We start from the raw sequence: 27,306 nt of genomic DNA on the forward strand, positions 1-27,306 counted from the left end.
CTAGCCTAAATAAAACATTAAAGAATATTTTTCGGAGTGTATGCTTAATTTAATTGTTAATGAAAAACCGATCATTTCATTAAGGCGTAGGCTACCTTTTGAAGAAACTAACACAATTGTGTCGGTACGGAGACCCACTTGATTTGATAGGCTACCGACAGGTGAGCAAATCTCTCGGGTGCGTAGGCCAGCTGTTCCTTCCTGACTGAAAGACAGATGGGGTTCTGTGTGTGTGGTCAGTGGGGTAGCGTGTAACGGAAGCAGTTTGACACTTGGGTGATGATAATGAGTAACCATTATTCAGAGAAACCTACAAGCAATAGGCTGACTTTACCCTGTTATCCCTATTTAGGTTGGTAGGCTATTACTAACAGTTAGGCTACTTTCAATAACAATGTATTAAATTTCAGAGGTCGTTTAAATGATTACAAACTACCTTACTGGATATATTTACACTTTATATAAACATACTTTATATAGATAGACAGAATAGCCCAGCGTTGGCTGTTATGCCGGCGGATGAAAAACACACCGGGTTTCTAATTATAGTATTTTAAAGGCGGGGACAAGTCTACCCTCGAATGATGGGCCTTCCATTTCGGCTGCGAGGGACGAACATCTTGACCAGTTAGTAGGTCAGGTGACTTAGGCTACTAAGAGACACCGTTGATCAATAGGCCAATTAATGAAGATCAATAATAAGGGCATACAAATTATAAACCAGTAAACAAAACATAAATAGCGCTGATTGTAATACACGTGTAGTCTGTAAAACAGAACTGATCCGTTTGAACGGTGTGTTTTAAGGTGCATTTATCGTGTCCTCCCAGCTGTGTTCTCCATAGAGTCCTTGGCCTCCTCAAGCGTCGCTCAGGGCAACGCCGTCTCAGAGCCAGGCGCAGGCGCAGTGTCATCTTCTGTCCAGCAGGAGGAGTGCTTAAGGTTGATGTAAAAACACCATCAGGGTTTAGATTTTATATATAAAAAAATAATTCAATGAAGGCACGTCCTACTTATTGTCCACAGGGAGGTGCTATGAACAAGTCTACTGCACCTGCCTGTTCTCTACTGTAGGAGAAACAGAAAACTATAGACCCAGAGATGGAGTTAACAGAAATGTTTATTAGCAGCTGGCATAGCAGCTGACAGAAACATGGTTAAAAAGCAAAAACAGAAATGACTTATAGGAGAGTACTAATGCACACTCATACACTCTACTGACACTGACTCACACAATTATCCACACAGACAATACTTCACCAACAGAGAGAAGGTAAAAACCACTTTTTAAAACGGGTGTTCGGTTTTAAGAAAAATAAATACTTATGAAAGTGGAGAGGCAAAAAACGACTAGTGCTAGACTTTCTATAATAGTAGCAGATAGTCTTGTGTTATCCACTACTATGTTAGGGAATGCAAACAACATTCAAAACTCAAATTAAATACCTAATCAACATGACTTCTTCACAGTCACTCTTTCCCTGTACTTTAGAGAAGCTTCCACGGATTATCATTTGCCTCCAAACATGAAAAGATACGAACAGCATTTTCAACAGTCCTCAATCGAGTTCCCTAGCTCGCTGTGGAAGTCCTGTCTAACGCTAAGTTCAGAAACTTGCACTGTGCAATCCTAAATGCAACTATACCAAGGAAAAATGAAAGAAAAACGTTAAAAGACGTTAAAAACCTCCTCGTTCTCCTAGCCTACACACTAGTAACATATTTGGAAGTACTGGCTAGGTGATTTGATAGGGCTTTTGTAGCTAAGTGTGTCCATGTGAGAGTATGTATTGTGGGTGGTAGTTTTCTGGAGGGGGAGGTTGAAGGCAGAGGCTGTTTTGTGGGTCTCTGGTCTGGTCTGGTCCTTGCTGGAGCCTGCCTTGGGGTGGGGGGCGGAGGGTGGCTCTGTGGGGCGGGTGTTGGGGACGGTAGGTGCTGATTTGGGCGCCTCAGAAGATCCAGTCCTTCTTGTGAGGGGGCTCAGATAGATCTGCATAGTCACTAAGTGAAGACGTGAGGGGAGGGGAGGGGGCGATGGACGAACGGAGGAAACAGGATGTGAGGTAAGGTGACGAGGGGAGGGGGTGGGTGTGAACGAGCAGGGTGGGGCAGGCGGAGGAGGGGGGAGGAGAGGGAGGGGGAGAGGAGAGGGAAGAGGTGGAAGGGGGAGGAGGGTGGGGAGAGGAGGAGAGGGAGGGGGAGAGGAGAGGGAGGGGGAGAGGAGAGGGAGGGGGAGGGTCAAGCAGACAAGGTGGTCATGGTGAGACATGGAGGAAATGAGAAATAAGCATAAAAGGAATGTTCCAACACAACACTCATTCAGTCTTCCCGATTAGACCAGGAGGACGTGACGCTGGTAAAGAATGCTACAGGTTGTGCGGCTAGGCTAAAGGTGACACAGGGGATGTGGTTTCCTCCACAGACAGGACTGAGGCCTACCTTTGCAGTGTGTCACACGCCTTGACCCTGCAAGAAACAAACAGACACACCAGCTGAGTACATGGGCCCAATTTGCACCAGGCACATTAAACTGATGCCACAGCATTTACTGCCCACTGGCTAAAGCAACAACAATCTAAGCTGCAGCTGTTTCGCATTTAGTTAATTATGCCATTTTCCCCCCCACGGTCCTCTTAAGCTTCTACCTGCTGGCCAACAGAGCACACTAGCACAGCCTGATAGAAGCCTTCTCTTACCTACACTTACTGCAGGCTCCTTGGCTTTGCTGCCGCTGCAAGTATGCAAGGGGGGGGGGGGAGGGAGAGAGAGAGAGAACAATAGAGAGGTGAGTCACATACTGTGGATACTTTCGATGCAGTTGTGTGACACCACATCAGACAATTAACACTTGATGTTGAAAGCGCCACGTTCACGTTGAAAGAGGCTGGGGGATGAAGCTCAGTTCCAGGAAGCCGAGAGTGTTGAGGGGGGGTTACCATGCCTACCTCTCATGAGTTTTCTTACAGGTGGGGGCCGCAGAAGTGGGCCGAGGTCTGGTGGTCTTAGAGGTGCAGGGGCTGTCCTTTACACTGCCTACAGGGCTCTTCACTCCACTGGGGGGAGAGGAAGGGAGAGGGGGGGGCAGTGGGAGATAGAAGGGGAGAGGGAGGAGGGTCGTAGAGGGAAGAGGGTGGGGGGTAGAGGGAGAGGAAAGGGGGAGAGGGAGGATGGAGTGTGGGGGGAGAGCGAGGGAAGGAACGAGGGGATGTAGGGAGAGAGAGGAGAGGCGATAAGGTTGAAGGGACGTATTGAGGGGTGTGGAGAGGGCGGTGGTGGGAGATAAAGAGGGAGGTTGGTGGAGGCAGCGAGATAGCCAAATACACGTGGATGAGCAAAAAGGGAGAAAAAACAAAGATAGATAAACATCGAGACAAAAGCATAGAAGGGAGAGGTGAGGAGGAGAGAGAACATGAGGCAAGAGAAATGAACCAACTGTGCTAATGATGATGGTGACGATCATGATGATGACACTACCCATGGTATAATAACACATAAAACCTGGTGTTGAAGTGAGAAGGAGGATTTACCTCAGGACCATTCCTTTCCCTAACACAACCTCCAGTCGCAGCATCATCATGCAGTCCCACAGCTAGACACTCTAACTAAACACACAAATGCCTTCAGGCAAGAGACTGGGAGAGACATCTCTCTTTGGCATCTAAGTAGCTACTGATCAGAGCGAGGTAATTGTTTTCCCGCCGTGCTTCCTAACTAACAGTGGGCTGAAACAATAGCTGCTTGAAACACTTGTTGGTCTCACCTCTTGCTGGGAGTGGGGGAGGCAGAGTAGTTCCTCGCTGAGGAGGCAGAGGGCAGCGTGGTGCTCTTCTTCAGAGGGGCAGCACTGTGGCTCCCCATGGGGGGTCTGGAGGGCAGCGCCAGAGACACAGGCCTGGCTGCTGCAACAAACACACAGGGAAGGAGGTGTGAGTGTGTGTATGTGAATGTGTATGTGTGTGTATGTGAGAGTGTGTGTATGTGTGTGTGTGTGTATGTGTATGTGTATGTGAGAGCGTGTGTGTGTATGTGTATGTGTATGTGTATGTGTATGTGTATTTGTATGTGTATGTGTGTGTACGTGTATGTGTATGTGTATGTGTATGTGTATGTGTATGTGAGAGTGTGTGTGTGTGGACTTGCGTGTCATCTACGTCCCCCCACCTTTGCTTCCTGACGGGGTCTTCCTATTGGCTGCAGCCTGGTGCTCCTCTGAGATGTTGAGCCTCTTCAGCACGTCTGACAGGGCCATCTTCAGCAGCTGGATCTCGTCCTCCTGCATCTGCATCCTCTGCTCCAGGTACGTCAGGCGGTCCACCACGTCCACGCCGCTGGCCGCAGAGCTGTGGTCATCTGGAGGGAGACAGGGGGGTCCACATGTTTCTGTTGCTGCTTTGTTTAGGTGTCAACGTTTTTGATTTTCAGATGAACGTTTGATGGTCCTGTCTGCTGACGCTGGCCCTGCTCTGCTGCTGTACACTGCTGGGGATGTTTCAGTGGGGTCCGGACACGTTCCTCTAGTCTGACCTTAAACCTTTTCCTCAGCGACCAAGCAACAGCGTTAGCACTCTAAACTAAAGCTGCAATAACATTAATCTAACCTTCTGATGGATTGCAGTTACCATGCAGAGCTCAAATTACATTTTGAAAGCCGTACGTAGTATGATGAAGATTCATATTTACAGATAATCACATCTACACGAACGGATAACCACATCTCTCGTCATTATCAACACGTTAGCCTTGAGCTGAAGGCACTTCGTGGTCAGCTGTTTCGCTCTACGGAGCACATGATGTACCAGACAGATTTACTGGAAGGATTGCCTTAAATACAGCATGGAACAACCTCATACAAACTAAACGAGTCAAAATGAAACCCACAAACTGTTCAAACTTAACCACATCTCAATAGGACTCAAAATGAGTCCGGAAATGAAACCTGGTTGGGAAATTTAGTGTCTGTAGATGTGATGTGAAACTCCAGAGAGCGAGAGAGACATAGACACAGAGAGAGAGAGAGAGAGAGAGAGAGAGAGAGAGAGGGAGAGAGAGAGAGGTAGCGGAATGGAAGCGATAAACAAGGTCATCTTGAACAGCTGGCACCACAAACGAACAACAGCCTCATCCATGGACTGTTGCGCTCTCAAAGCCACTAACCAGTTTTAGTGAAACCATGCTTATTGAAAATCCCACCAGTTCAACTTCCATAACTGACACTTCTTTGGCAACCTTTAACATTTGTCCTTGATATACAAATGACAGTCCTTTGTGCCATGAGGAATATAAGCCATAGAAACAGACAGATGAGATGCCATTGCAGACCCTGAGTTGTGACAAGCTGTCACGGGGGATCTGACGGCTTGACACACCTTCCAATTCCGACCTTCTCCTCTTCCTCTCTTCTCTCTCCTTCCCTTCCTCGTTCCCCTCTCCTCCTCCTCCTCCTCCTCCGGCTCCTGTCTGACAGGCGGGCTGTCCTTCCATCGGACCGGCGGCTCGCTGTGATCTACTGGAGGCTGTCCACTAAGATCTCATCTCCTCTGATCCAGTTGTGTCATACACCCACACACACACACACACACACACACAGCTCACGCCTCGATTCTCTTTTCCTTTCCGGTCACAAAGCCTCAGGTCCAGAGCCCAAATGACCCACTAAAGTGATGTTTTGGTATTTTCTCCTTTTGTCTCTCCTTTATCCTCTCTCTCTATCTCTGGATGGCTGTCAGATGATGTGGGACAGGGTGATGTTTATGACAGAGCTTTAAACCCTCCTTCTAATGTGTAGGGGTGGGGGTTTGGGGTTTGATGGTGCTTAAAACTCAAGCAGATCTATCCTCAGTAGTTCGTCCTAAATAGTAAGTGTGTGTGTGTGTTAATGCACGAGTGTGTGTTCTGGTTAACAGTGGGGTTTGGAGCACAATGATAATCCCTCTGAATGAGCTTCTTCTTCTTTGGCACGAGTGACCCCACCCCCACACAGATAAGCCCGTGTCCAGGAGAGGAGAGGGGGGAGAGAGAGAGAGAGAGAGAGAGAGAGAGAGAGAGAGAGAGAGAGAGAGAGAGAGAGAGAGAGAGAGAGAGAGACAGAGAGAGAGAGAGAGAGAGAGAGATAGATAGAAAGAGAGAGAGAGAGAGAGAGAGAGAGAGAGAGAGAGAGAGAGAGAGAGAGAGAGAGAGAGAGAGAGAGAGAGAGAGAGAGAAGAAGAAGATCGGAAGACAGCATTCTCTTTCTCTGATTTAGGTGAAGGTGTGTCCTTGTGTGTATTGTGTGTATTGTTCTTCGTAAGCAGCTTGTAGGAATTTAGATGATAATTGCCAGCTCCTGTATTTACAGTCTGACAGGACACTAGCTAATGGGGGCTCACAATGAGACACATAGAAGTAGTGACCCCAGACGTGCCCTTTTGGACTTCCTTTAACCCACCATCTCCACCCAAATATGGAACCTCTATATAATGTTGCACCTGACCTAGATTGAACATCAAGCGAGCATTTCAGCTTTGAGATATTTGAGGAAGACACAGAAAGCTGATGAGAGAGAATCACAGTGAAAGCAGCCCTCTCTGCTCCTCCCGTCAGGGCAGCATAATCAGAGGAAGAACTATTCCTGAGCATCCAGCTGCACGTGCAGCGAGGTGAGCACGGCCTTGTGTCTGGGCTGTTGGGACTCTGTGTAACCGTGCCCTGCGCGCTTCTCTTCCTGTCTTTGGCGATGACATCAGCCCTGTGCCACCTCCAGACCCCATATGGGATTGGGATTAGAATAGCTCATAATCCCAGCGCTGTAAAAGGGAATTAGCGGCCGAGAGCTCAATCTCTGCAGCAACTCAACAACACAAAGCCCAGTTCTCTCTGTGTCCATCCCCCCCGCATGCGGACACGCAAACACCCCCCCCCCCCACGCACACACACCAACGCACACACACCAACGCACACTCTCAAAGCACACACACCAACACACACACACCAACACACACACACCAACGCACACTCTCAACGCACACTCTCAACGCACACACACCAACGCACACATACCAACGCACACACACTCAACGCACACATACCAACGCACACACACTCAACGCACACATACTGGCCACTCTTCCCATTGTTAGATAATGCTTTCACACTTACCAATATCAAAATCACAAAACACATTGAAACATAACTAAAGCAGACAGTGGCAATGGAGTGTGCAGTAATCTGGGATTGTCATCTCACAGATGGAGCGTGTGTTTTCTGAACAGCATCTGTCTAGGCATGTTATAACCCTACGTAACCATACATAGCGCATATGCACAAAAACCTTCCCGCCAAAAAGAACTTCCATACGTCTCCTAAACTAGTACAGTCTATGAATGAAAAAAATTGTGTTTGGCTGTTACTATACAGAACTTGAGTTTAAAACATTTTGGCCATTCCAGGGCATATTATGATGACTGATTGGTCTGGCTGTTGGTAATTATTGCTATAGTGTATCTATAGTGTGGGGAATTTGAAAGAAAGGTTGATATTTCCGAGAAGAGAAGCTTAATGTTTGACCACGTAAGCGCCTTCTGATGTTCTCACGTGTCACGTTGACACTGTATCACTCACACACACACACACACACACACACTCACACACACCTGTCAGATCAAAAGATCAGCACTCACGAAGCCTCAAACCCCCAAGGAAAATGAGAATGAAAGCCATGCACTTTTGTACCAGAGCCAGCCTTGTCACAAAGGCAACAACCCTATTACCAGGCTGACAGCCACAGACATAGACAAACCATTGACTCAAACCATGATCTCCTCTCCAGGGGCCTCATTCAACACACATCCAGAGCTCATCTCTCCCACACTGAGACACACTGACTCGGGGTCAGATGGCTGAGCGTTTAGGGAATCGGGCTACCAATTAGAAGGTTGCCGGTTCGATTCCCGGCCATGCAAAATTACGTTGTGTCCTTGGGCATGGCACTTCACCCCTACTTGCCTCGGGGAGAATGTCCCTGTACGTACTGTAAGTCGCTCTGGATAAGAGCGTATGCTAAATGATTAAATATAAATGTAATGTGGGAATGCTGCTCGTGCTGCCCGACAGCACCACCACACTCCCAGGTCCCTCTGCCCCCCGTGTTACTGACCTCCCATGAAGTCCGTGTCTGGAGCCAGCAGGGAGTCGCTGTTGTAGGTCTCCCTGAGCGAGGGCCTCCGCAGCAGGCCATGGCCTGTTTCCTCCATGCCCAAGCCCTGGTCCACAGCCTCGTCCATGTGGGTGTCGCTGTCTTCCGCCGCTCTCCTCGCCATGCTCCTCGCTTTGTGTGTGGTTCGACGGCTGTGTGTGTGTGTGTGTGTGTGTGTGTGTGTGTGTGTGTGTGTGGGGGTGATTCTGTGACCAGCTGCTGCTTCTCCACCCTGTTCCTGTTGAACGCCCCTCTCCTCCTCTCTACTCCTGCGTCCCTCGATCCAGAACCGTGAGGGAGAAGACAGCAGCCATTGGGGAGGGTGATGTCACTAAGGACAGATTAAGGCCCTCTGGTCTAAGCCCATCTCAGCCTTCTCCACGGAGGACAGGAGAGTGGGGGAGGAAGGGAGTGGGGGAGGGAGGACAGTTGAAGGAAAGAAGCGATAGCGGATGGAAGGAGGAGAGAGGAAGTCTGCATGTGTGTGTAAGTGTGTGTATGGAAGCGTGTGAGTACATGTGTGTGTAGTGTTAGCCTTAGTGTTTATGGTGCGCGCTCTAGGAGCCACCAGGAAGACCCTCATAACTCTGACCGGAGACAAGACATTCCGTCTGATCCTAACTACATACTTGAAATTCTTCTTCTGCCCCGTCTGTTGATGTTCGCAAAGCTGAACGCCTCCTTCCAAACCCAAGCACTTTGCCTCAGACCAGACAGCCGGTGTGGCCAGCCCGGGCCTTAGGCTGATGACATGGCAAGAGTGATTAGGAAGGAAAGGTTGATTAATTACATTCATCAAGAGGATGGGTAAGCTGTGGATGGTGATTATACAGCCTAGCGAGACCACAGAAAACAGATGAAGGAGCAGGAGATTCATGTAAAGATCTCCACTGTAAGCCGTTTTTCTGTCTGTTACGCACTCACTGAATTAGATTCCAGGCAAATTCCCACGTCGATCCTTGTGTGTGGTGTTCATAAGCTAATAGACAATCCTCTCCGGAACAGTGTTGGAAACGCTTGTGCCTGACCCTGTAGCCTTCGAAAAAGTTCCTTTTCGTTTCTTGGTATATTCACAGGTCATTAACTAATTGGCCAGACACATGTACAAGAAGAAGGCCTTATTAGAGCATGAGAAACACCAGTCTAGTCTCCACCAGAGGGGACTGTGGTTCTGTTGAACAGTGGATCTGGTCCTGAGTGTGTGTGTGTGTGTGTGTGTGATGGAGTCTGCACAGTTCTGCAGGATGGAGGTCATCGTCCACTTGGAGGAGGGTCTCCTTGACAGAGAGCAATGGAGGAAGAAACCCAGAGGAACACGGCACAGCCAACAGAGGGGGGGGGGGGGAGGATGTGGCCTGGTCCTAACCAGACTCTCGTACATTTCATTTGTACAGAGTCTGGCCTCGCTCCATTGACTTCCTTGTAGGCAGGTACTCTGTTGAAGTTTAAAACTATTGGATCTGCCCAGAGCCACTCTGATCTGCCATAACCAATCGCTAGCGTTCGCCTTAGTCAATTCCTTCATCACTACTTTAACAGAGCTAGCTGCCGTAGCTGGAAAATCAAACTGTTCCCGAAACCCGTGGGGAGGAGGGCCACAACATCATGGCCACCAACAAAACTCAGCAAAACTTGTTCTTGCTCCGGCTTCAGTTTATAGATATTCGGCAGTGTTGCCACAACGGACCGAATGGCTTTGCTCGCATCTTTCTTCGCCGCCATTACGGAACTACAACATAAACTAGCGCACGACATCAACGTCATCGATCCTCAGCCACTCGCTCTGTTCTCTGATTTGCCGGTAGAAAATCGACCTGAAAAATGAGACTTACATACCGAATGGCCAGACCTAGTAGAGAAGCAAAATCCAAATTGAGCGGAAGTACATGGGAGGGCAGAGCCAGGCTAAGGAGGATGGGCCAGGTTCAAAATATGACATAGAAATAGAAAATAAAGAACACATGGGAAAACTTCTTTAGTTTGTTGTCCTGGTCCATGTGCCTTCTTCTCCTATAGAGAGGCTTAAAAAAGGGGGGCTGTGAAGTTGATGTGTCGACAACAGGTCCTGAACTGTAGGGGTGCTGTCGACTACTGACTCCTTGTGGACACTGGAGGTAACTGCATGACGTGACCCGCTCCACCATGAGGTCGTTCACACTGAACCCTGGTCTCAATTGCATTCCGCTACAACAAAACATGTGTCTCATTAATTAATGAATATTAATAAAAACAAACACACTTTTTTCACAAAGGACTTTATAAATATTCTTTCAATGGAACAATAAATCAGCAGGGATGCTAGAATTCTTTCAAAAAAAATCCAAGAGATTTTGAGAGCATGACAAAGTGACAATTATGATACACACATAATTTCTCTACTCCAAAAATATCTAGACTTTTCATATCCCTCATTTTTAAATATATCAAAATATATGCTCACATTTAGCATTGATACAGAACACAGAAAGCTGAAACCCAGCGATGCTTGGTTTAGATATAATGGAGTGAAATACCTCAGTCAGGGTCACATCAGTTAAGGTCACGACAAAAAGTCTAGACCCTTGTTACCGTGGAAACCCCACACGCACAGTGAATTCTTGTTCATGAGTGTTGGCCTAGCGATGATCTTATCTCACCAGTCTCTCTGCATTTACACACATCTAAACATGTTGAAGTGTTTGGAAATGTCTGTTACATACAAGACAATTGCTTGGTCAAGGCCAACCATCCGGAACAAAACCATGACCGAGTCCCAACAGCTCAAAGGGTCTTTCGTTCTCTAATCTCTTTCTTCACCACTGAAGAAACTGATAAATGTAAATTCACAACACATCTAACCCAATCCACTTCCTGTCGATCCACTCAGGTAGGTAAGTGATGAGAAGAGAGGAAAGGAGATGGTGAAAGCCTTGAGCGAGTGTTTGGACACAGTCACAGTTTACTCACTGTATAGAAGTGGTCAACAGGACAGAGGATTTGACCTCTAGCATTGGAAATGCACATCTGGGAGAAAAGCAATCGGGGGGGGGGGGGGTCTGTTTATTGATACAAAGGGCTGTGAGGAGATGGATGGAACACAAGCTTCATCCATCCCTTCATTCACATTATCAGAACAATCAGATAAATTTCGACAGAGAATTGATTTTGACAAGCTTCCCAACTGGATCCACCAAGTCACAGAATGGGGCTGTCTTTCGATTCAGTGATCTAGGGTCGGTTTTGACTTCATACCCAGAATGATTAAGGTTAGAGTCTGGGGAGGGAAAACTGACAGGGGACCAGCGGTTGAGGACAGCTGGTCCCTGGAACAAGATCATCCCGTCTCAGGTGTTAGATATCTTGTCCTCTGGATACGATAGATCACTGTACGCTCAGGTGACCCTGTTGCCATGGCAGTCTCCCAGACGTCAAAGCTAAGGTCAGTCAGAATGGCGCTAGGTCGGAAGTTCCATCTAATCACAGATCCAGGATCAGATTATCGCACCCTTTAATCCTAACCATTAAAGGGACGGGATATTTGTCTGTCTCTGGGTCAGTGCTTAGAGGAGACTTTACCCGACTCTGCCAGGATGTGCTTTGGTCTGATTTTCACCCTATATGCCGAGTTACGTCTGTAAGTACAAACTACTAAACTTTACACTTCTGTTAATCGCCATTCAATAATCTAATTTCAAAAACTCATAAATTACTAATAAACAGAAAATGTTTTTTTTTCTTCTTTTTTTTTTTCATTGACCGCATAAGTCTAAGCAACAATGACTTTTAAATCAAAACACATATTTCCAAATAAGTTAAATTGAATTCTTTATATATTGTAATTGTTAACTTCATTTAAATATTTTTTTTCTTTAAATATATTCATTACAGATCTTGCAAAAAATACTACACTGTGCATCGTCTGCTTGTACAATGACTGCCCGGTGCTCCTACAGTTTAGTAAGGGTCCAGATATGCACAGTACCTACTGTACATCGTTCCACATCTATCTAAGGAGCGTTCTCCTCTGCCCCCTCTGCTTGACTGACAGACCTCAACCAAAACATTACTCTTCATTTTTATTCTTCCTGTATTTGGTCAAATCTCAGTTTCTGTCTTGTGATTTGATTCAAACTAACCTCAACCTAAAAACGAAACAGAAATCATAGATTTTAAATTTGTTAATTTCATTTGTCAAAAATAGTAACTCTAAAAATATATTGCATATGCCATCTTAGGAAATTGACATAATAAAATATTTTCGGTAAGGAGAAATTGTAAAGTAGGAGAATATATATTACTTTTCTAAAGAATCTGGGCATTGATAGAAATAAATGACCCATTGATTTGATTTTGACCGTATGGTTTCTCTGATACAAGCTTGTTTAGCTGTTCCTCAGGGGTATGATTCAAACTGTGAATGGACATTGGAGAAGATTCAGATGGCTTTTGGATATTCAAAACATTAGACTACAAAGTCCAGCAATATGACATTTGCAGTGTAAGAAAACAAAAGAGAACACACTTCTAATACAAATATCTGTTTGACTGAAGAATGACTGTAAAACGCTCCTGCAGGTTGAAAGGCAATGATGAATGACCGTGGTTAAAGAAAGATCTCCACCACTTCTATATAATGTATCAACTACATTTCCCCCCTTACAGAAACCTCAATCTCTGTTACATGGTATTACCAACACAGAGCACTTTACATCAAGATGTCCCCTCCAAATCCGAAAGACATTAACAGTGTGGATATAGGCATACCAGAGTAAAATCAACGTCAAAGGGAATGACTTTCATTGTACATATTTCATGGTTAGATATGACATGTTGTGCAATTAGGTAACACATACTAATATGCTGGCGTATTCCTCTACTTGTGAATTATGTAAATATATGCTTTGACAGAGTAGTCATGACAGCCTTGGTTTCCATTCTCTACTAAGCACACAGATATGAAGAATACATAGTATTTTCCCCTTATAACATTAGTAGCTGAAAAACAAATCTCAAAACAATCATAGATGTTGTAATTAAGGAAATGGATTAGTGCAATCTAACAAGGGAGTCGGAGGACAAGGAGAAAGAGAGGAGGAGAGAGGGGTGAGAACAAGGGCTCCGTTTTGTGTGACATACTTTGGTTTATCTTGGGGGGAAGGGCTTAGAGCTGTACATGGAGAAGAAGAAGAAGGCGGGCTATAGAAATAGAACCGGTAGAGCAGACATTCCCACCCAGAGAAACAGGGTTACAGGACATGTGGGAGGACAGCCATGATGGATGCTGACTAGAACACCGAGGATGGTCATTACACCTGGCGCCTGCTGGCCAGCACAATCCGGTGAAGTCAAGCAATACAGAACAGCGGAAATGAACTGTGGTTTATCTTCTGACTGGCATTTGTTTGATACAGTCAATCTCCAGTGATTACTTTTCCTTAGGGTGTATCATGATCAAACAGTGACCGATCCGTGTGGCTTCAGAAGTACAGTAGGTCCGTTCTAACACTCCTATATCTATGTGCTGGGTGGGACTAGCTGCCTAAAGCTCTACCTGCAAGTCATAAGGCAAGTAACAGGGAACAACACAGGTGGATATTGACATCAACAACCCTATGTGTCATTAGGCCAAAGCTGAACTTAAATGCTGAACTTATGTGTCATAAGCTCTTCAGTAGGGGGGGGGGATCTTCACTGGAAAACAGGAAGTGTTTTTTTTTGTGTTAAAAAAAACAAAACAAAAGGAGTATAAAGGGGTCCTAGCTGTAGTTTCTTTCTGAGGAGGAGGAGGCGGCGACTCAGAAAGTTCAACAGAACTCAACCGTGTCACCGTCTTCTCTCTCTCGCAGCCAGAGCAGGGAGGGATGGGAGCACTTCCTCTCTGAACCTGCTTCTGTGGTTTCCCCGTTTGTCAGTGTGTGTCACATGCACACACACACACGCACACACACACACACACCAGGTGGTCCCAATTACCCTACATTGTCCTCTCAACAAGAAAATCCACAATAGTGTGGGTCAAGATTCCCCCTGGGTGGGCTGAATAATTGTGTGTATGACTGTGTGTTTTACACTACCCTCGGCCTGTTACAGTTACGAAAACAAAACGAAGAGAACTCACACGGGTCCTCTCTGTAACCACGGCTACTCTCGCTGGTCCCTATGACAACGCCTCAGAACACTGAGCCCAGGCCCGTGTCAGCAAAACAACACCACCCGTAACTAAGTTCAGTGGTGGTGTCCAGTGTTCAGTGGATGAAAACTGCACCTTTCCCCTCCTCTCTCCTCTGTCTGAGACAGTTGACCCAGCTCAGAAGGATTCCTCTTGTTATGATCCTTTAAAACTTCCAGAGCTCATTTCATTGCTTCAGCCTTCCCCCAGTATACTTCAAAATGGGTCCCTTTCCAAAAAAACGGTATGTTTCCCCTAATCCACCCGCAAGACTTAATAGGTCCCCTAAAAAAAACACTCTAGAGGTCGTCGATCTTTCATCGACTAGGAGCGGAGCTGTGTGTGTGTGTGCGCGCGCGCGTGTGTGTCGGGACCTCTCGCGCCGCCCTCACTGCAGGTTCTTGAGAATGCGTCCGTAGCGGAAGTCGTAGACGTGACGGCAGAGGTACACCATCTCTGGGTCGATGTCGGCGGGCAGGCGGCGGTGGGCGGGGGGGGCGCAGTCCGAGGGGCAGGGCACCAAGCGGGCACTGCCGGGCGAGGCGCCCTCAGAACGACACTTCACCAAGGCACAAAATCTATGGGAGAGGACAACAGACTCTGACCAGGGAGCTAGGCATGCATGACATCACGAAAACATTCTGTTCACCTATGTATCTACCTGCTCTATGACGCATCATACCCAAATATATAACACACGTGATAGCCGTGATACCTTACGTATGAACTATACGGTTGTATAGTTAGGAATACTGTGCATAGCCCTTGAGTTGAGATTAAAAAGGGAAACGTTGTACCACACACTCACACACTCTACTGTCAACAGCCCATGTTTGACTGTCGCAAGACGTGTGATATCACTGAGGAAAACCAGTCCCCACATGTCTCAACCAGGAGAGGTGTTAATGGGGAAGACAGATTGATCTTACCCTCTTAACTAGCGCGCTAGCAGCTAAGTGTGGAGAGCATCTCAACGCCTCTCTAACCTGGAGGGAGCAGCTGGGGGTTCTAGGATGGATGGGTTCTTACCTACAGTACTGTGCTAGAGGGAGAACGTAGCAGCGGTCCTCGATGCAGGCCACGCTGTTTTCATCCTGATGCCTGGAGGCGAAGATCTCGTTCTGGAGGAGGAGAGGAGAACATATCAGCCTTGTCAGTAAAACAACTCTGAAGAACTGTGACCGGAATGTGCCAATTTAACAGCTTAATGAACAAATCAATAATTTCCTCTGCGCCATCTGCTCCAATCGCAAACTGACATCACCTGGCTTGTATTCTTGTCATGATTGTTTATATCAGTCGCCATGTATTAGTGACAAGGCAGTGGGACAGAGGAGGGAGTTTCTCCAGACTGGAGAGATACATGTGTCTGGGTGAGGCCTGGGTGAGGCCTGGGTGAGGCCAGGCCAGGGCAGGGCAGGGCAGGGCGGGGCTCACCTCACAGTGCATGCTGGGATCTCGGCCCCCCTGTGTGTGTTCAGGTCGATAGTACCAGAACAGGCTCATCATCAGCTCTCCTGAGGAACATTTAGTCAATTAGCAGACGCTCTTATCCAGGGTGACTCACAGTAAGTACAGGGACATTCCCCCCCCCGAGGCAAGTAGGGTGAAGTGCCTTGCCCAAGGACACAACGTCATTTGGTACGGCCGGAACACACACACACAAATTCTGAGCATTGTACAGACAGAAGGGTGTTACCTAGGACATGATGCCGACATCAATGGCTAAACACATTCTGAGGTAAACATAAAGACTTGTTTTCAGAATGAACCTGCCCACACATTCATGAATTCCCTAAAACCCAATCCACCCAATAACCACCCCTCTCATTCCTTTACCCCCACCCCCCTCCGCACACACACACGTCCCTCACCTGTTTTGGGGTCCTCCCAGAGCGCTGATATCTTGGCCACGTAGGGCAAGGACTTCTTCCTGGGACCGGAGCGCAGCAGCACAGTGTCTCTGATGCGTATCACTTCGCCGTCCCTCTCCACTCCTTCATAACACTGACGCAAGGCTGTCTCATCCTCTCCCTGAGACAAGCCACTTTCATCAGTTGGTGTTTTCTGTGTCACACCCGCACACACTCCCACACACACCCACCCACACCTACACACACCCACCCACCCACTCCTACACACACACACCCACACCCTCCCACACACACACACTCCCACTTACCGCAATGAAGACTTCCTTCTCTGTGGGCACTCCTACGGGCAGCCAGCCGTTGGTGGCACGCCGGCGGCTCACCCTCTTCTGTTTGGCGGGGCTGAGGCTGGGGCTGAGGCTGGGGCTGGGCGTGGGGGCCGGCTGCCTCTGGGACAGCCGGGTGCGGCCCAGGGACAAGGAGCCGTTGGGGGGCTTGCTGCTCTGGGGACACTCCCTGGCCAGCTTTAGCCTGGCAGGGGGCTGGCCACGGTCCGACATGGGGGTGAGGAGACGGGGTTTGGCCTGGGTGGAGGAGGGGGTGCTGGGGAGGGGGCAGCTGGAGAGGGGGACGGAGGGGGGAACCAGCAGGGAGGGGCTGTGCTCGCCCTGGGGGGAGGAGTAACCTTCTGGAGAGACAGGGATGTAGAAGAGAGTTTGTGAATAGGCATTGGTGGAGAAGCTGCGACCAAAACAAACCTGAAAGCTGAAATGTATCTTACATAACCCCCCCCCCAACCCCCAAACACACACTGGAACATTGTACCAGTAAAGAATGAAATAAAAACTGCATATATTTCTGCAGGCACATTATGAGCAAGAACAAAGTTATAAAACGTTATAAAAAAGGTTCAAAAAAAACATTTCTTTTATCTGATATCCACTAAGTGCTTTTCCAAATACTTGTCAAGGTTTCAAAATGTACTTTTCAGAGGTGGCTTCTATCTACAAAGTTGAAGCGTGTCCACTCACCTGTCTTGATGCCGTGAGTGCAGCCGGAACAACCCGTGCTGAAAGAGCACCCCCTGCTGGCGACGGGCTGCATGGCTCTGTACGCGTAGCCGCTAACCCTGCAGGCCTCGCTGTAGCACGGCGAGCCCACAGACCCACAGAAGGCCGGGTGGGCCAGACCTGAGGCGTGGGACACGGGGGGGCCCCGCAGCTTGGAGCCCGACACCCGGTTAGGGCACAGTGTGGAGGGGGAAAAGCTCAGAGGTCGCGAGGCCAGCGTTCCCGACGGAGCTCCAGTGTGTGTCGGGTGGGCGATGTGGACGTAGTAGCTGGAGAAACAGGGGTCGGCCGTGCAGAGGCAGGGGTGGGGGCTGAGGGTGAGGGCCGCGTGGGGGTGGGCCAGGGAAGGGGACGTCACCAGGCACTCGCGCTTCACGGACGTCACGGCGGGGTTGAGAGGCGGCTCGTCCGGGTCTGCGTAGGCCTGCTGGCCCAGGAAGAGCGCCAGGCGGTGGCAGTATTCCACGGAGCCCTCCGGCCGGCAGCAGTAGTAAGGGCTCAGCTCCGCCTCCACCTGCTCCTCCTTCACAGGCTTCAGAGGGTAGGCTAGCATGCTGCGCGACTGGTAGCCCGGTTTGGTGAGACGATGGGTGCAGCCGCTTGACTCCCATTCCACTTTGGGCTCGAAGCCAGTCTTCTTGCAGGCTGCGCAGCCCTGGAGACGAGGGGCGGAGGTCCGGCCCCTGTGCTTGTGTTGACGGCCCTTGGGTTTGAGCTTCAGCCTGGCCGGCTGCTTGTGGGAGGAGGCCGCGGGTGAGGCCTTGCAGTCTGCTGCTGGCGTGGGCTTGACTCTCTGCTTGCTGCTGGCGGACGAGCTGGTTAGCTTGAGCAGGGCTGCAGCGTTGAGGCCAGCCAGGCGTCTTGGGGTGGGAGCATGCAGGCTCTCCAGACTGACTCCCCCTGCCTCCTCCTCTTTGTCTGCCTTGACCCTCTTGGCTTGCTTGGAGCTTTGGCACGGCTGAGCTTTGTGCGTAGTGGAGGACTTAGCGCTGCCACCTCGTAGAGCTTTAGGGGCTCCAGCCCCCCCACTCCTGGCTGGATCTGGATCCAAGGAACCCTCTGCATTGGTGGGCTCGTCCTGTTGTCTCCTGGCCTGCTTCGCTGCTGGCTGGGGGTCACTGGGTCTCTCCAGTAGCAGACTGTTGACCGCCTCGGCGTTGAGAGAGGCAAGGCGGCGTTTGCGAGGCTCTGGGACAAAGAGACCGGGGTCGGGGCTTGGGATGCTTGACTTGGATTTGTTTTTTGGTTTTGTCTTTTTCAGGCTTTGTCCACTGGCTTTGCCTTTGCCCTTGCCCTTCTCTTTGCTGGGTTTGCGTTTCACAGGTGAGGGCATGACTTCGCTGTTGGCCTCCCTCTCTTCTGCACTCTCCTGGATGTCTTCTTCCAATCGGGTAAGGAGCACATGACAACTAAGCCCCTCCCCCTCTGAGCCTCCTCCCCTGCCCCGCAGTGGATACAACTTCCTGTCCCGTTTCCTGTCCCGCCTCTTTCCCGGCTTTCTCTTCTGCTCTGGAGCTGTCTGCTTCCTGTCAGTCATCTCCTTGGCCCCGCCTCTTCCTTGCTTGGTCTCACTTCTCCCCTTGGCCCCGCCTCTTCCTTGCTTGGTCTCACTTCTCTCCTTGGCCCCGCCTCTTCCTTGCTTGGTCTCACCTCTCTTCTTGGTCCTGCCGAATCGGAGCGTGCGCTCAGGCCAGGCTCCGCCCATGATCTCACCATGTGGCCAATGGGGGCAGTTGTCCCACTTCCCTGTGCTACGACACTGGCTGAGGGAACCCTTCTGCCTGGCGTGGGTCATCACATGCTTCCCCACTGGGCCTGTCGAGCAGAGAAGCATGGAGGCTTGATTAACACCCAGATTGGCCCCTTGAAGATGAGAGACACTGGCTGAGTGTAATCAACACCCAAATGCCTATCCATAAATGTAGGCCTGTTTAAGCCTGTTTCACAGCTCAATACTTGCATTTTTCGTTCCCTTTCCCTCAAATGACCTTTTTTACTTTCATCGGGAGATTCTTGAAGGTTTTCATGCTCATCCCATATAGGCCTAAATCTCTTAGGTCTGACCAGGAATTAAGCAAAAAATGTGGCTAATACTAGTCATAAATATAAAGAAAACAATACAAACATACTGAAAATTGAATAATTACTGTATAATACAGTACAGTAACACAAACATGAAATGAACAAAAAATGCCCAACCCGTGCAAGCCTGAAGTGAAATGGGCGATAAAATATTGATCTGATCGGTCACTTAGTTATGCAGCATCATTTCAGTCAACAAGCAGCAATATCGAATACTGAACAATGACACACTGCACATGTCTCAAATTTAGTACCACATCTGAAAAGGAGGATGACTACCCCAGCTAAAATGCTCCTTTAAATACCAATTATAACCGTTTTTTCGCACCACAAATATACATATTCTAAGTGAGTAACAAGGCACTTATGTATCTAATATCATTTTGGTAAGTGTAGTTTCAAGCAACTCTATCAAATTAATTCGAAACTTAAAGCGATCGATGATCCTTTATAGCGTACTGGAGTGCTCATGTCTAATTGGACAGAACTCCACTAAAAACCGGCTTGAGTTTCGTCTGTACCCTTACCTGAGGGGTTGAAAACTAACATACCTAGATGGGTACCTAAGAATTTGGAGACAAACACAGATGTCGACGCCCGAACACCAAAATAATGCAGCAAATGAGCCGATACAGCACCTTTGAACAATAATCGACGTTTTTATCATTTGGTTTACATGATTCAATCCTCTATACGAGAAGGGGAATTCGGTGTCAGTTCGACTTTCTGTTTCTCGATATTCTGCCACGCAATAACAAAAGGCATTTTAAAGAACTTAAACGGACTCTAAACGGCACACATTACAAAACAACATTAACAGGACTGATTGTAACCTGTCAAATAAAAGTTAATGAATACGTAGCTTACCTATCTGACTGTTGGTAACTCGTACAGGGTACTAATTTGCCAACAACTGGCTAATATTAGTTTACCTATTGAATGGCAAAAATGGGCAATTTAAAAGGCACTTAAAACACCCTTGCTAATAATATAGCCTACCGCAGACACGGGAGCCTGTCACGTAGGCTACAAGCTTCTATGAGACAAGTGTCAATGTAAGATTTTCTAGAGCCTACCAAACAGGCATGCTGTTAAACGCATGACATGGTTTGTATGTAACAACAAAAGCTTGTGTTGGCTACCGTGGAGCCCTCGAATACAATATTAACCCATGAGCTGCTTTGCTGTGACCAGTGTGACTTGACCAAACACACCAAACGTCCGATACGATGGCCCACTTGAGGACATCTGCCCGACAAATACAGTGGGCTACAGTAGGGCAGAGCCAGCTTGACGTAGCCAGCCATCTGAAGCAGCCTGGCTCTACATATGGGCTTGGGGCTACCGGACGCAAAGCTAATAAAATAATGGTAACGAACCATCCTTATTACATTTTTATGAGACTTCTAAGCACAAAACCGAAACAAGTGCATATTCCACTGCGATCTGGAGAGACAGCGAAGGGTATGGCAAGCTAGCAGGCTATCGATTCCAGTGCATGGTAAAGGTTTCGCCGAAGCGAAAATAGGTTCTGCACTCCTTTCTGGACGGGGTCGGATCGCAACTTTAACAATCGGTACTTGAAAATGGTTAATCGGAAAATGAGTACGAGGCAACTTACACGCTCCGTCATGCTGTGCCTGGAGAAACGTCGAAATAGTGCTGAACTGGTCTGATGTGATGGCAGAGAGATCCGTAGTGGGGAGAGCTGGGGAGTGGAGGACGGTGGCTGCGCGATGTGCTCTTCCTGGTTCGGCTCCACCGATTTGCAGAAAACTTAATCTTAACCAATTGCTATACAGACATGCCTCGCTGACATCCCTGTCCTCCAATGATGGAAAAGCCAGCAGTTTATTTCGAGAGTAAAACTAAAATATTTGTAGAAAAAAAACCTCTCGCTAAGTCACACTAATACACTTGATTAAACTATATAAATGTTGGGGGGCATATGAGGCGAGCCCCCCACGACGCCAGTCTCTCACCCTCTCATTTGTCGTGACCTACCACCATCAGTAAACCACCAGCCTGTTAACACACATCGCCAGTCCGATGAACACACCACAAACAGGGAGCAGGGTGAGATATGTTACAAAATGGTGTGAAATCCATAGACATGAGCAGCTTGTCTGTGCCTACACGGTTTAGCACAGTTGGCGTCAATAGCTCGGATGCCATTAGGTTCTTGTGATTACTAGAAAATAGGTAGAAACCTTACTGGTGGACTCTCCCAATGATACAGGCCATGTTCTATTGCTCTACTACACCACACTGGGCAGGTGTACTGCTTTGGTCTTCGAGAGCAACATGAACGGATGTGGCAAATTAGAGCACACCACAGGTCCTCAGGGTTCCACGTTTCTACGGGTTCCCTTATGAAAAATGGGATTGTTTGGAAGAACAATGACCCACTGGTCATTCTTCAATTATTTTTGTAACATCTTTCATTTCAACCTTGGATGCACATCTTACAAGTGCAGACTTGAGCATACACGCAACGTCACCTATTACCTACTTTGTATTTTCCGTCAATCTAACACCGTACTACTGTTTGCAACCATGTACACATTTTGCATATTGCCTGCTACAACTATAAGAAGTAGGTTGCTGGTACAATTGTGTCTATGAGCCTTGATATGACTCATAATCAAAGAATCATGAAGCGGACTGTCTCAGTTTTGTAGTGGTTTCCTTGTCATTTTTACATACAAGTACATATTGCAGCTCTTCCAGATTGTAAAATATTGTAGACCGCCTACAGACCGAACCAGAGATCTAATTCCTCCCAAGGAAAATTCACAAGAAGCCCGTGAAATCGCACAGACCAGCAGCATGTAGAGATTAGGCTGCTTCTTTTACTGCAGATGTCACAGGTGTCATTGAGTTGTTCGTCAGTACTGCTTGCTCATTCACTTGCTCACCCCACAGCTTGATCATGGGTGCTCTGTCTTAGATAAAGCAACTGACCACATTTTAGTCAGCTACCCCTCCAAAAAGCTTGCACTGACAGCGAGGGTGAGTTGTATTTATACTAAGAAGTAAAGTAACCATTTCAAGTTTGTTATATTTGGGGCCATTATAGCCTTGACTGATCTCACATTATTTCACAGATTTGTTTTTTTCCCCCTTTTGGCTAAATCCTTTCTGGTATATTAAGCTATTGTATTATTATACTTTTGATCCTTATGTCAAGGGTAGTACTCATTCATGAACCCCATGCCTGCACCAACACACATTTCACCAGTTCTGTTTGTCTGTTACCCACCTCCCCCTCCCCACCTCCCTCCCCACCTCCCTCCCCCTCCCAACCTCCCTCCCCACCTCCCTCCCCCTCCCCACCTCCCCCCTCCCCACCTCCCTCCCCCTCCCCACCTCCCTCCCCCTCCCCCCTCCCCACCTCCCTCCCCTCCCCCCTCCCCCCTCCCCCCTCCCCACCTCCCTCCCCCTCCCCACCTCCCTCCCCCTCCCCCCTCCCCCCACACACTTATACACAATGAGATATTCCACACAGACAACAGAATGCATTGACATTCATACAAAGCATTCAAAGTCACTTCAGACAGACACTAAAAGCTACATAAGTTGTCTGAGAATGTGCTGGGTGCATTTCATTTTGTTGTCTCCTAGATACAGGCTATAGCCCAAATATATTGTTTTATTATCCACCATTTCCTGCTCTGTTTTACACTGTATCTGGTCAAACGTATTATTAATTGGACTGTCAGAGTAGAAAATAAATGTATTTCTGATCTTCAGATGTATATTTAGGCTACGTTGCACAAGCCTAAATAACTGTTTGGACACCGTGTGTGTGTGTGTGTCAATGACAGCATCAGTTAACCCACCACATGTGAGCAGAAAATTAGTGTTTACTATGTGCAAGTGTTGAGCAAACCCACCAACTCCACCTTTGGGTCCAGATTGGTGGAAACAAAAGCATAAAGCAAAGACAGTGTGACAAGCAGCAGCCTCTCAGACACCTCCTGTTCCACCGTGAGCCACACACCCTACGTGACTCACTCCACAAATACACACACACGACAAATGAGCAACACTGCATGTGTAAACCATGTAAAAAAACAACAACAAGAAAAGATATCTTTCCTCAAAAGCAGTCAAGGTATTTCATTAATTGTTCTAAACAGCAGTGAGGTGGAATAGTAAGAAATTAACATGAAAGAACAGGAAAGATGAGGGTTGAAGCTGAAGTTGTAAATTGTATTCTAGATCAGATGTCTAAACAGTAAATGTGAATTGTAATGGGTAGGTGGGTGTGTGCGTGTGTGTGGGGGGGGGGGGGTGGGGGGTAATAGAGACGGGTATGTAGGTGAGTAGACAGACTTGGGGCCACTAAATGTATTGAGGTAAAGAAGGTGACAAATCTAAAACCCATACCAATGACATTGCTGTTAGAAATGGACAGACGTGTGATGAATGTAGCCGTAAGTGGAAAAGAGATGGACATAATGAGATGGATGGAAAGATGAATGGAAAAACAATTGACTATCAGCAACTTAGATCAAGTTTATGAGCTATCCAGTTGTACTGATTGTATGTTCCAAGAGTTTATTTCAGTGGCTGATTTGAAATGTTTATCAAATTGAATGGATCTATAAGAAAGTTTGTCTGAACAGGAGAGGGCATGCCATTTACCTGCATTGTAACGTTTATAGCGTAAAGGTCTGCAGTTCAAGTTATTTCAGTACTGTAGATACTGTAGTTATCAGACGAGCCAGATGAATTACTGAAGTTAACAGGGGCAAGCATGAAATGTCTAGCGGTTAGCTGTCGGGTATGGCGTTATTACGGTGGCATTATCAACCATCCGCTGGCACTGCACGAGGCACTTAGTCGAAATAATTATCCTAATTGACCGATCGGACTATTTACATCTGAGCGCCAACCACAATCATTTTCTTAACAACATATCATCACAACGCCATTCATACACCATGAGTTGATTACTCGGATCACTTTAACCACCAGCTAGCTAGTGGCAAGCTTCTGTGAAAAAGACCACCCTTTTATCCTATTCCTGATATGCATCGTGCGCGCTTGCTAGCTCACCAAGTACCACTCCCTGGGACATCTTCCGACTTCATCATGGCCATTGGCTCAGCAATATATGGCTCACAAAACAAGAAACGCAAACACCGTCGCAAGGCACAAGGAGGCTTATGACCAGCCTAGTCTAGTTATGGTAGCTAGCTAGCTATAAACCGGGGGAGGTGTAGGGAAAAGGAAAGGCACACCTTTTGCCAGCAAACGATACCAGTAGCTACTTACCCGCGTAGGTCTCTGGCACTCTCCGCTTAATTGGCAATAAGCTTAGCCACAGCTAGAATGACCGTACTAGGGCACCTTTCCCAAAGGTGCACATAGCAGGCAAATTCCGTTGAAGTGGTAGACTTGTCCGATGTGTCTTGAGGTAAGAATGTGTCAAGCTAGCAAGCTAGGCAGCTCTGGCTGCTCTCACAGCCGCTTGCCTCGCGTCAGGTTTCCGAGAAAGTCAATGTCGCCGAATTACTATTGCTTCTTCTCAACTCACAGTTCTATGAACCCCTTCAAATATAGTCCAAATAAGATACAAAATAACTATTTCCAAGCAGCTCAAACAAACTGCTTCCTCAAACTGTTCGCATCCACTTCACTGTCGGATCTATCTCCACTCAGTGAGTTGGTACTGTTCAGTTGATTGGATGGTGGAAGTGTTGACTGATACACGTCGTTTTAACCGTTAGTTAGCGAGCTATGCCACAGCAAGCAGTTTTCAGTTGCGCACCAGCCACTGTAGCAAACAACTGTATGTAACACGGCTGAAGCTCCGTCACTCTGGTGGAAAGTAAACCAGTCCCAAGTCAATCTCCAAAACTACTAAAAACCACAGAAATGTTGTCGGCACTATGTCTAACACATTCTTTTACAGTGCATTTTACATAACTGCAGCATCCCAGTTCAGTGTCCGATCACATGTGAAGACAACATGGAGAGGCTTTTAAAGGGGCATCGACGAACAGCGAGGATAGCCGTGAGCTGTGGACTATGGTCGGGGTCGCATGGATGCATACGTGCAACCATAGCCAATTATGTTATGACAACGATACACACGGTAATACTCGTCTTATAGTTACTGGTTTCAAACACATATATAATTTATTTCTACGGCTTTAAACATTGAAGTGAGGTAGGCATCTTGAAGTAGGATAGAAGAATAGAAATGCAAATTTCAATAAGTTTTGCGTGGCCACGTTTTCTTGGTGTACTGCAGAAGTAAAGACTCCTTAATAAAACTCTTCAAATATTAAAGGAAACCTCTGACATTCTGAAAACCTCCGAAGTAAAGAAATAAGCCTTAACTCCCTTCTACTGTTTGTCCTTGGATGTTCAAAGGTTTGGGGTTTAGCCTTGTTACAAAGGGTACTAAAAACCATAGCCTTATTTTGTTTCTTGAGTGTATCAGTCCAGTCCACCACAAGTCAAGCCCAAGAAAGTATACAAACCTTAATTATATTCTGACCACTATCCAGCCCTTCTTTTTGTTGTTTCTGTTGACGTTTTGGGCAAGGACACACACAGAAATGTGGAATTCACATGTAATCTGCCTGAGGCATGACAGAGAGGAGATGTTTGCTAATGATGCCATGTGGTTACAGGAGACCTAGAAAACAAACAGGCATGGTGGGTCATGATCTGTTGATTGGTTCACCTTGAACAGCACACAGGGCTAAAGGGTTTTTATCTTCTCATGTCTCAATGGGCACTTGCCATCTGGATAGACGTCCTAGTGAACTGTATGCCCCTTATCTCATTTACTACCCCTCTTCCTTTCCTTCAGACTGCAGGTGAAAGACCAGGAAGAATGAAATAATCGGTTGGCTGTTAACTTGTTTAAAACTCAAATCAATTCAAGAGGTGAAGCTTTAATGATGGTTGGCTAACCTCATGGATTGTACCTGTAATCTTATAGATTGATATTTTTGTATCCATATTTACAGGGAGTTACTGTGTCAGTTAAAGTTGTTTTCGGTTTCAAACTGATTCTGAACGTATTTGTGTGCTCTCCTAATTAAAGGAAGCCAATACGTCATACCTTGTGAGTTACTTACTTTGCCAGAATAGGAGCAATGCAGTGAAGCTCCACATGTGAAACCGGATCAAACTCAGTGAATGCTGAAAGTACAGGATGGAGAGATGACAGTATGAGAGAGGGAGGATGAGCAAGGAGAGGGACTAAGGACAAAAAAAATGCCAAATGAAACACTGAGAGAGGAGAGATAGAGAATAACGCACAAAACAAAACAGGAAATGAGAGACTGTTTTGAAGGATTTCTGTTGAGTAAACTGGTTTAATAGTGCTTGTGTTTATGAGAGAAACATGCAAATAGATAGTCTATTTATTCCAATGATGAAGGAAATATCTTGAAAATAAAGCCACTGGAAGGTAAGTGTGGGTTGAAGTGACCTAATGAATTTTTTTTTGTTGAGAAATGCAACTTTATTGTAGATCTAAAAATGTAAAACCCAGCAGTCGTTAAATGAAAATGAGCTTTTATGTACCATAGGTTTTGAATTCAATTGTTGAAATCAAATGGAAGTTTGTTGAGCGAGAATCCCAGTTGTAAACTACCAAGGGACGGAAGTGGCAGTTATATACGCACCTTGTGTAAATGTTTAAAGTTAGGATCAGCACTCATCTCAAGTTAAGGCTTTTGCAAAGCTCCAAGGTACAAATTAAAGGACTCCCAGGCCTCTGCTTTTCCAGCATCCTCGACTTTCCGATCCTTAATGAGCAAAGCAAATCACCAATCTGGGCTTGGTTTCTTTTGAAGGCATGACAACATAGATTTGCGAGTCACTGAAGCATAAAAGTAAAGAGACCACATCAGCTTCTAGCTCTCATTCACACAGATGTATGGAAAGAGAAACAGCACAAGTTTCAGATACATTTCTAAAATAAACTTTATTCAG

General features: G+C 47.1%; 2 protein-coding genes across 3 annotated transcripts; both read right to left on the reverse strand.

Annotated features, from left to right (window-relative positions):
* Positions 1 to 1,711: 1,711 nt before the first annotated feature.
* On the reverse strand, positions 1,712 to 8,294 carry LOC146287379 (uncharacterized). Its single transcript, XM_084700286.1, has 7 exons — positions 8,132 to 8,294; positions 4,162 to 4,350; positions 3,761 to 3,896; positions 2,946 to 3,053; positions 2,697 to 2,731; positions 2,440 to 2,466; positions 1,712 to 2,001 (listed from the first exon to the last, which is right to left on the reverse strand). Exons 1-7 carry the CDS (start codon positions 8,292 to 8,294, stop codon positions 1,712 to 1,714), a joined length of 948 nt encoding a protein of 315 aa, XP_084556412.1.
* Positions 8,295 to 10,427: 2,133 nt separating this feature from the next.
* Positions 10,428 to 25,310, reverse strand: LOC146287380 (bromo adjacent homology domain-containing 1 protein). Of its 2 annotated transcripts, none has more exons than XM_084700580.1 (7): positions 24,625 to 25,310; positions 17,221 to 19,074; positions 16,501 to 16,877; positions 16,193 to 16,352; positions 15,756 to 15,835; positions 15,348 to 15,439; positions 10,428 to 14,896 (listed from the first exon to the last, which is right to left on the reverse strand). In XM_084700580.1, the coding sequence occupies exons 2-7, from the start codon at positions 19,052 to 19,054 to the stop codon at positions 14,707 to 14,709; spliced, it is 2,733 nt and encodes a 910-aa protein (XP_084556706.1). In that variant the 5' UTR covers positions 19,055 to 19,074; positions 24,625 to 25,310; the 3' UTR covers positions 10,428 to 14,706. The 2 variants fall into 2 exon arrangements, with proteins under 2 accessions (XP_084556706.1, XP_084556707.1); XM_084700581.1 differs by lacking the exon at positions 24,625 to 25,310 and adding an exon at positions 20,963 to 21,041.
* Positions 25,311 to 27,306: the final 1,996 nt, after the last annotated feature.

Source organism: Hypomesus nipponensis, chromosome 6 (assembly GCF_054491055.1).
Source record: "Hypomesus nipponensis isolate SF chromosome 6, ASM5449105v1, whole genome shotgun sequence".
NCBI lineage: Eukaryota > Metazoa > Chordata > Actinopteri > Osmeriformes > Osmeridae > Hypomesus > Hypomesus nipponensis.

Coding starts and splice junctions, on each gene's coding strand:
- LOC146287380 (XM_084700580.1), bottom strand. CDS start 19,054: ATGACCCACGCCAGGCAGAAGGGTTCCCTCAGCCAGTGTCGTAGCACA. Junction 15,440..15,755: donor ATCCCAGCATGCACTGTGAG/GTGAGCCCCGCC, acceptor CTCCTCCTCCAG/AACGAGATCTTCGCCTCCAG. Junction 14,897..15,347: donor CCTCTAGCACAGTACTGTAG/GTAAGAACCCAT, acceptor CCTCTCCCATAG/ATTTTGTGCCTTGGTGAAGT.
- LOC146287379 (XM_084700286.1), bottom strand. CDS start 8,294: ATGGCGAGGAGAGCGGCGGAAGACAGCGACACCCACATGGACGAGGCT. Junction 3,054..3,760: donor TCCCCCACTCCCAGCAAGAG/GTGAGACCAACA, acceptor CTCTCCCCCCAG/TGGAGTGAAGAGCCCTGTAG. Junction 2,467..2,696: donor GGAGCCTGCAGTAAGTGTAG/GTAAGAGAAGGC, acceptor TGTTTCTTGCAG/GGTCAAGGCGTGTGACACAC.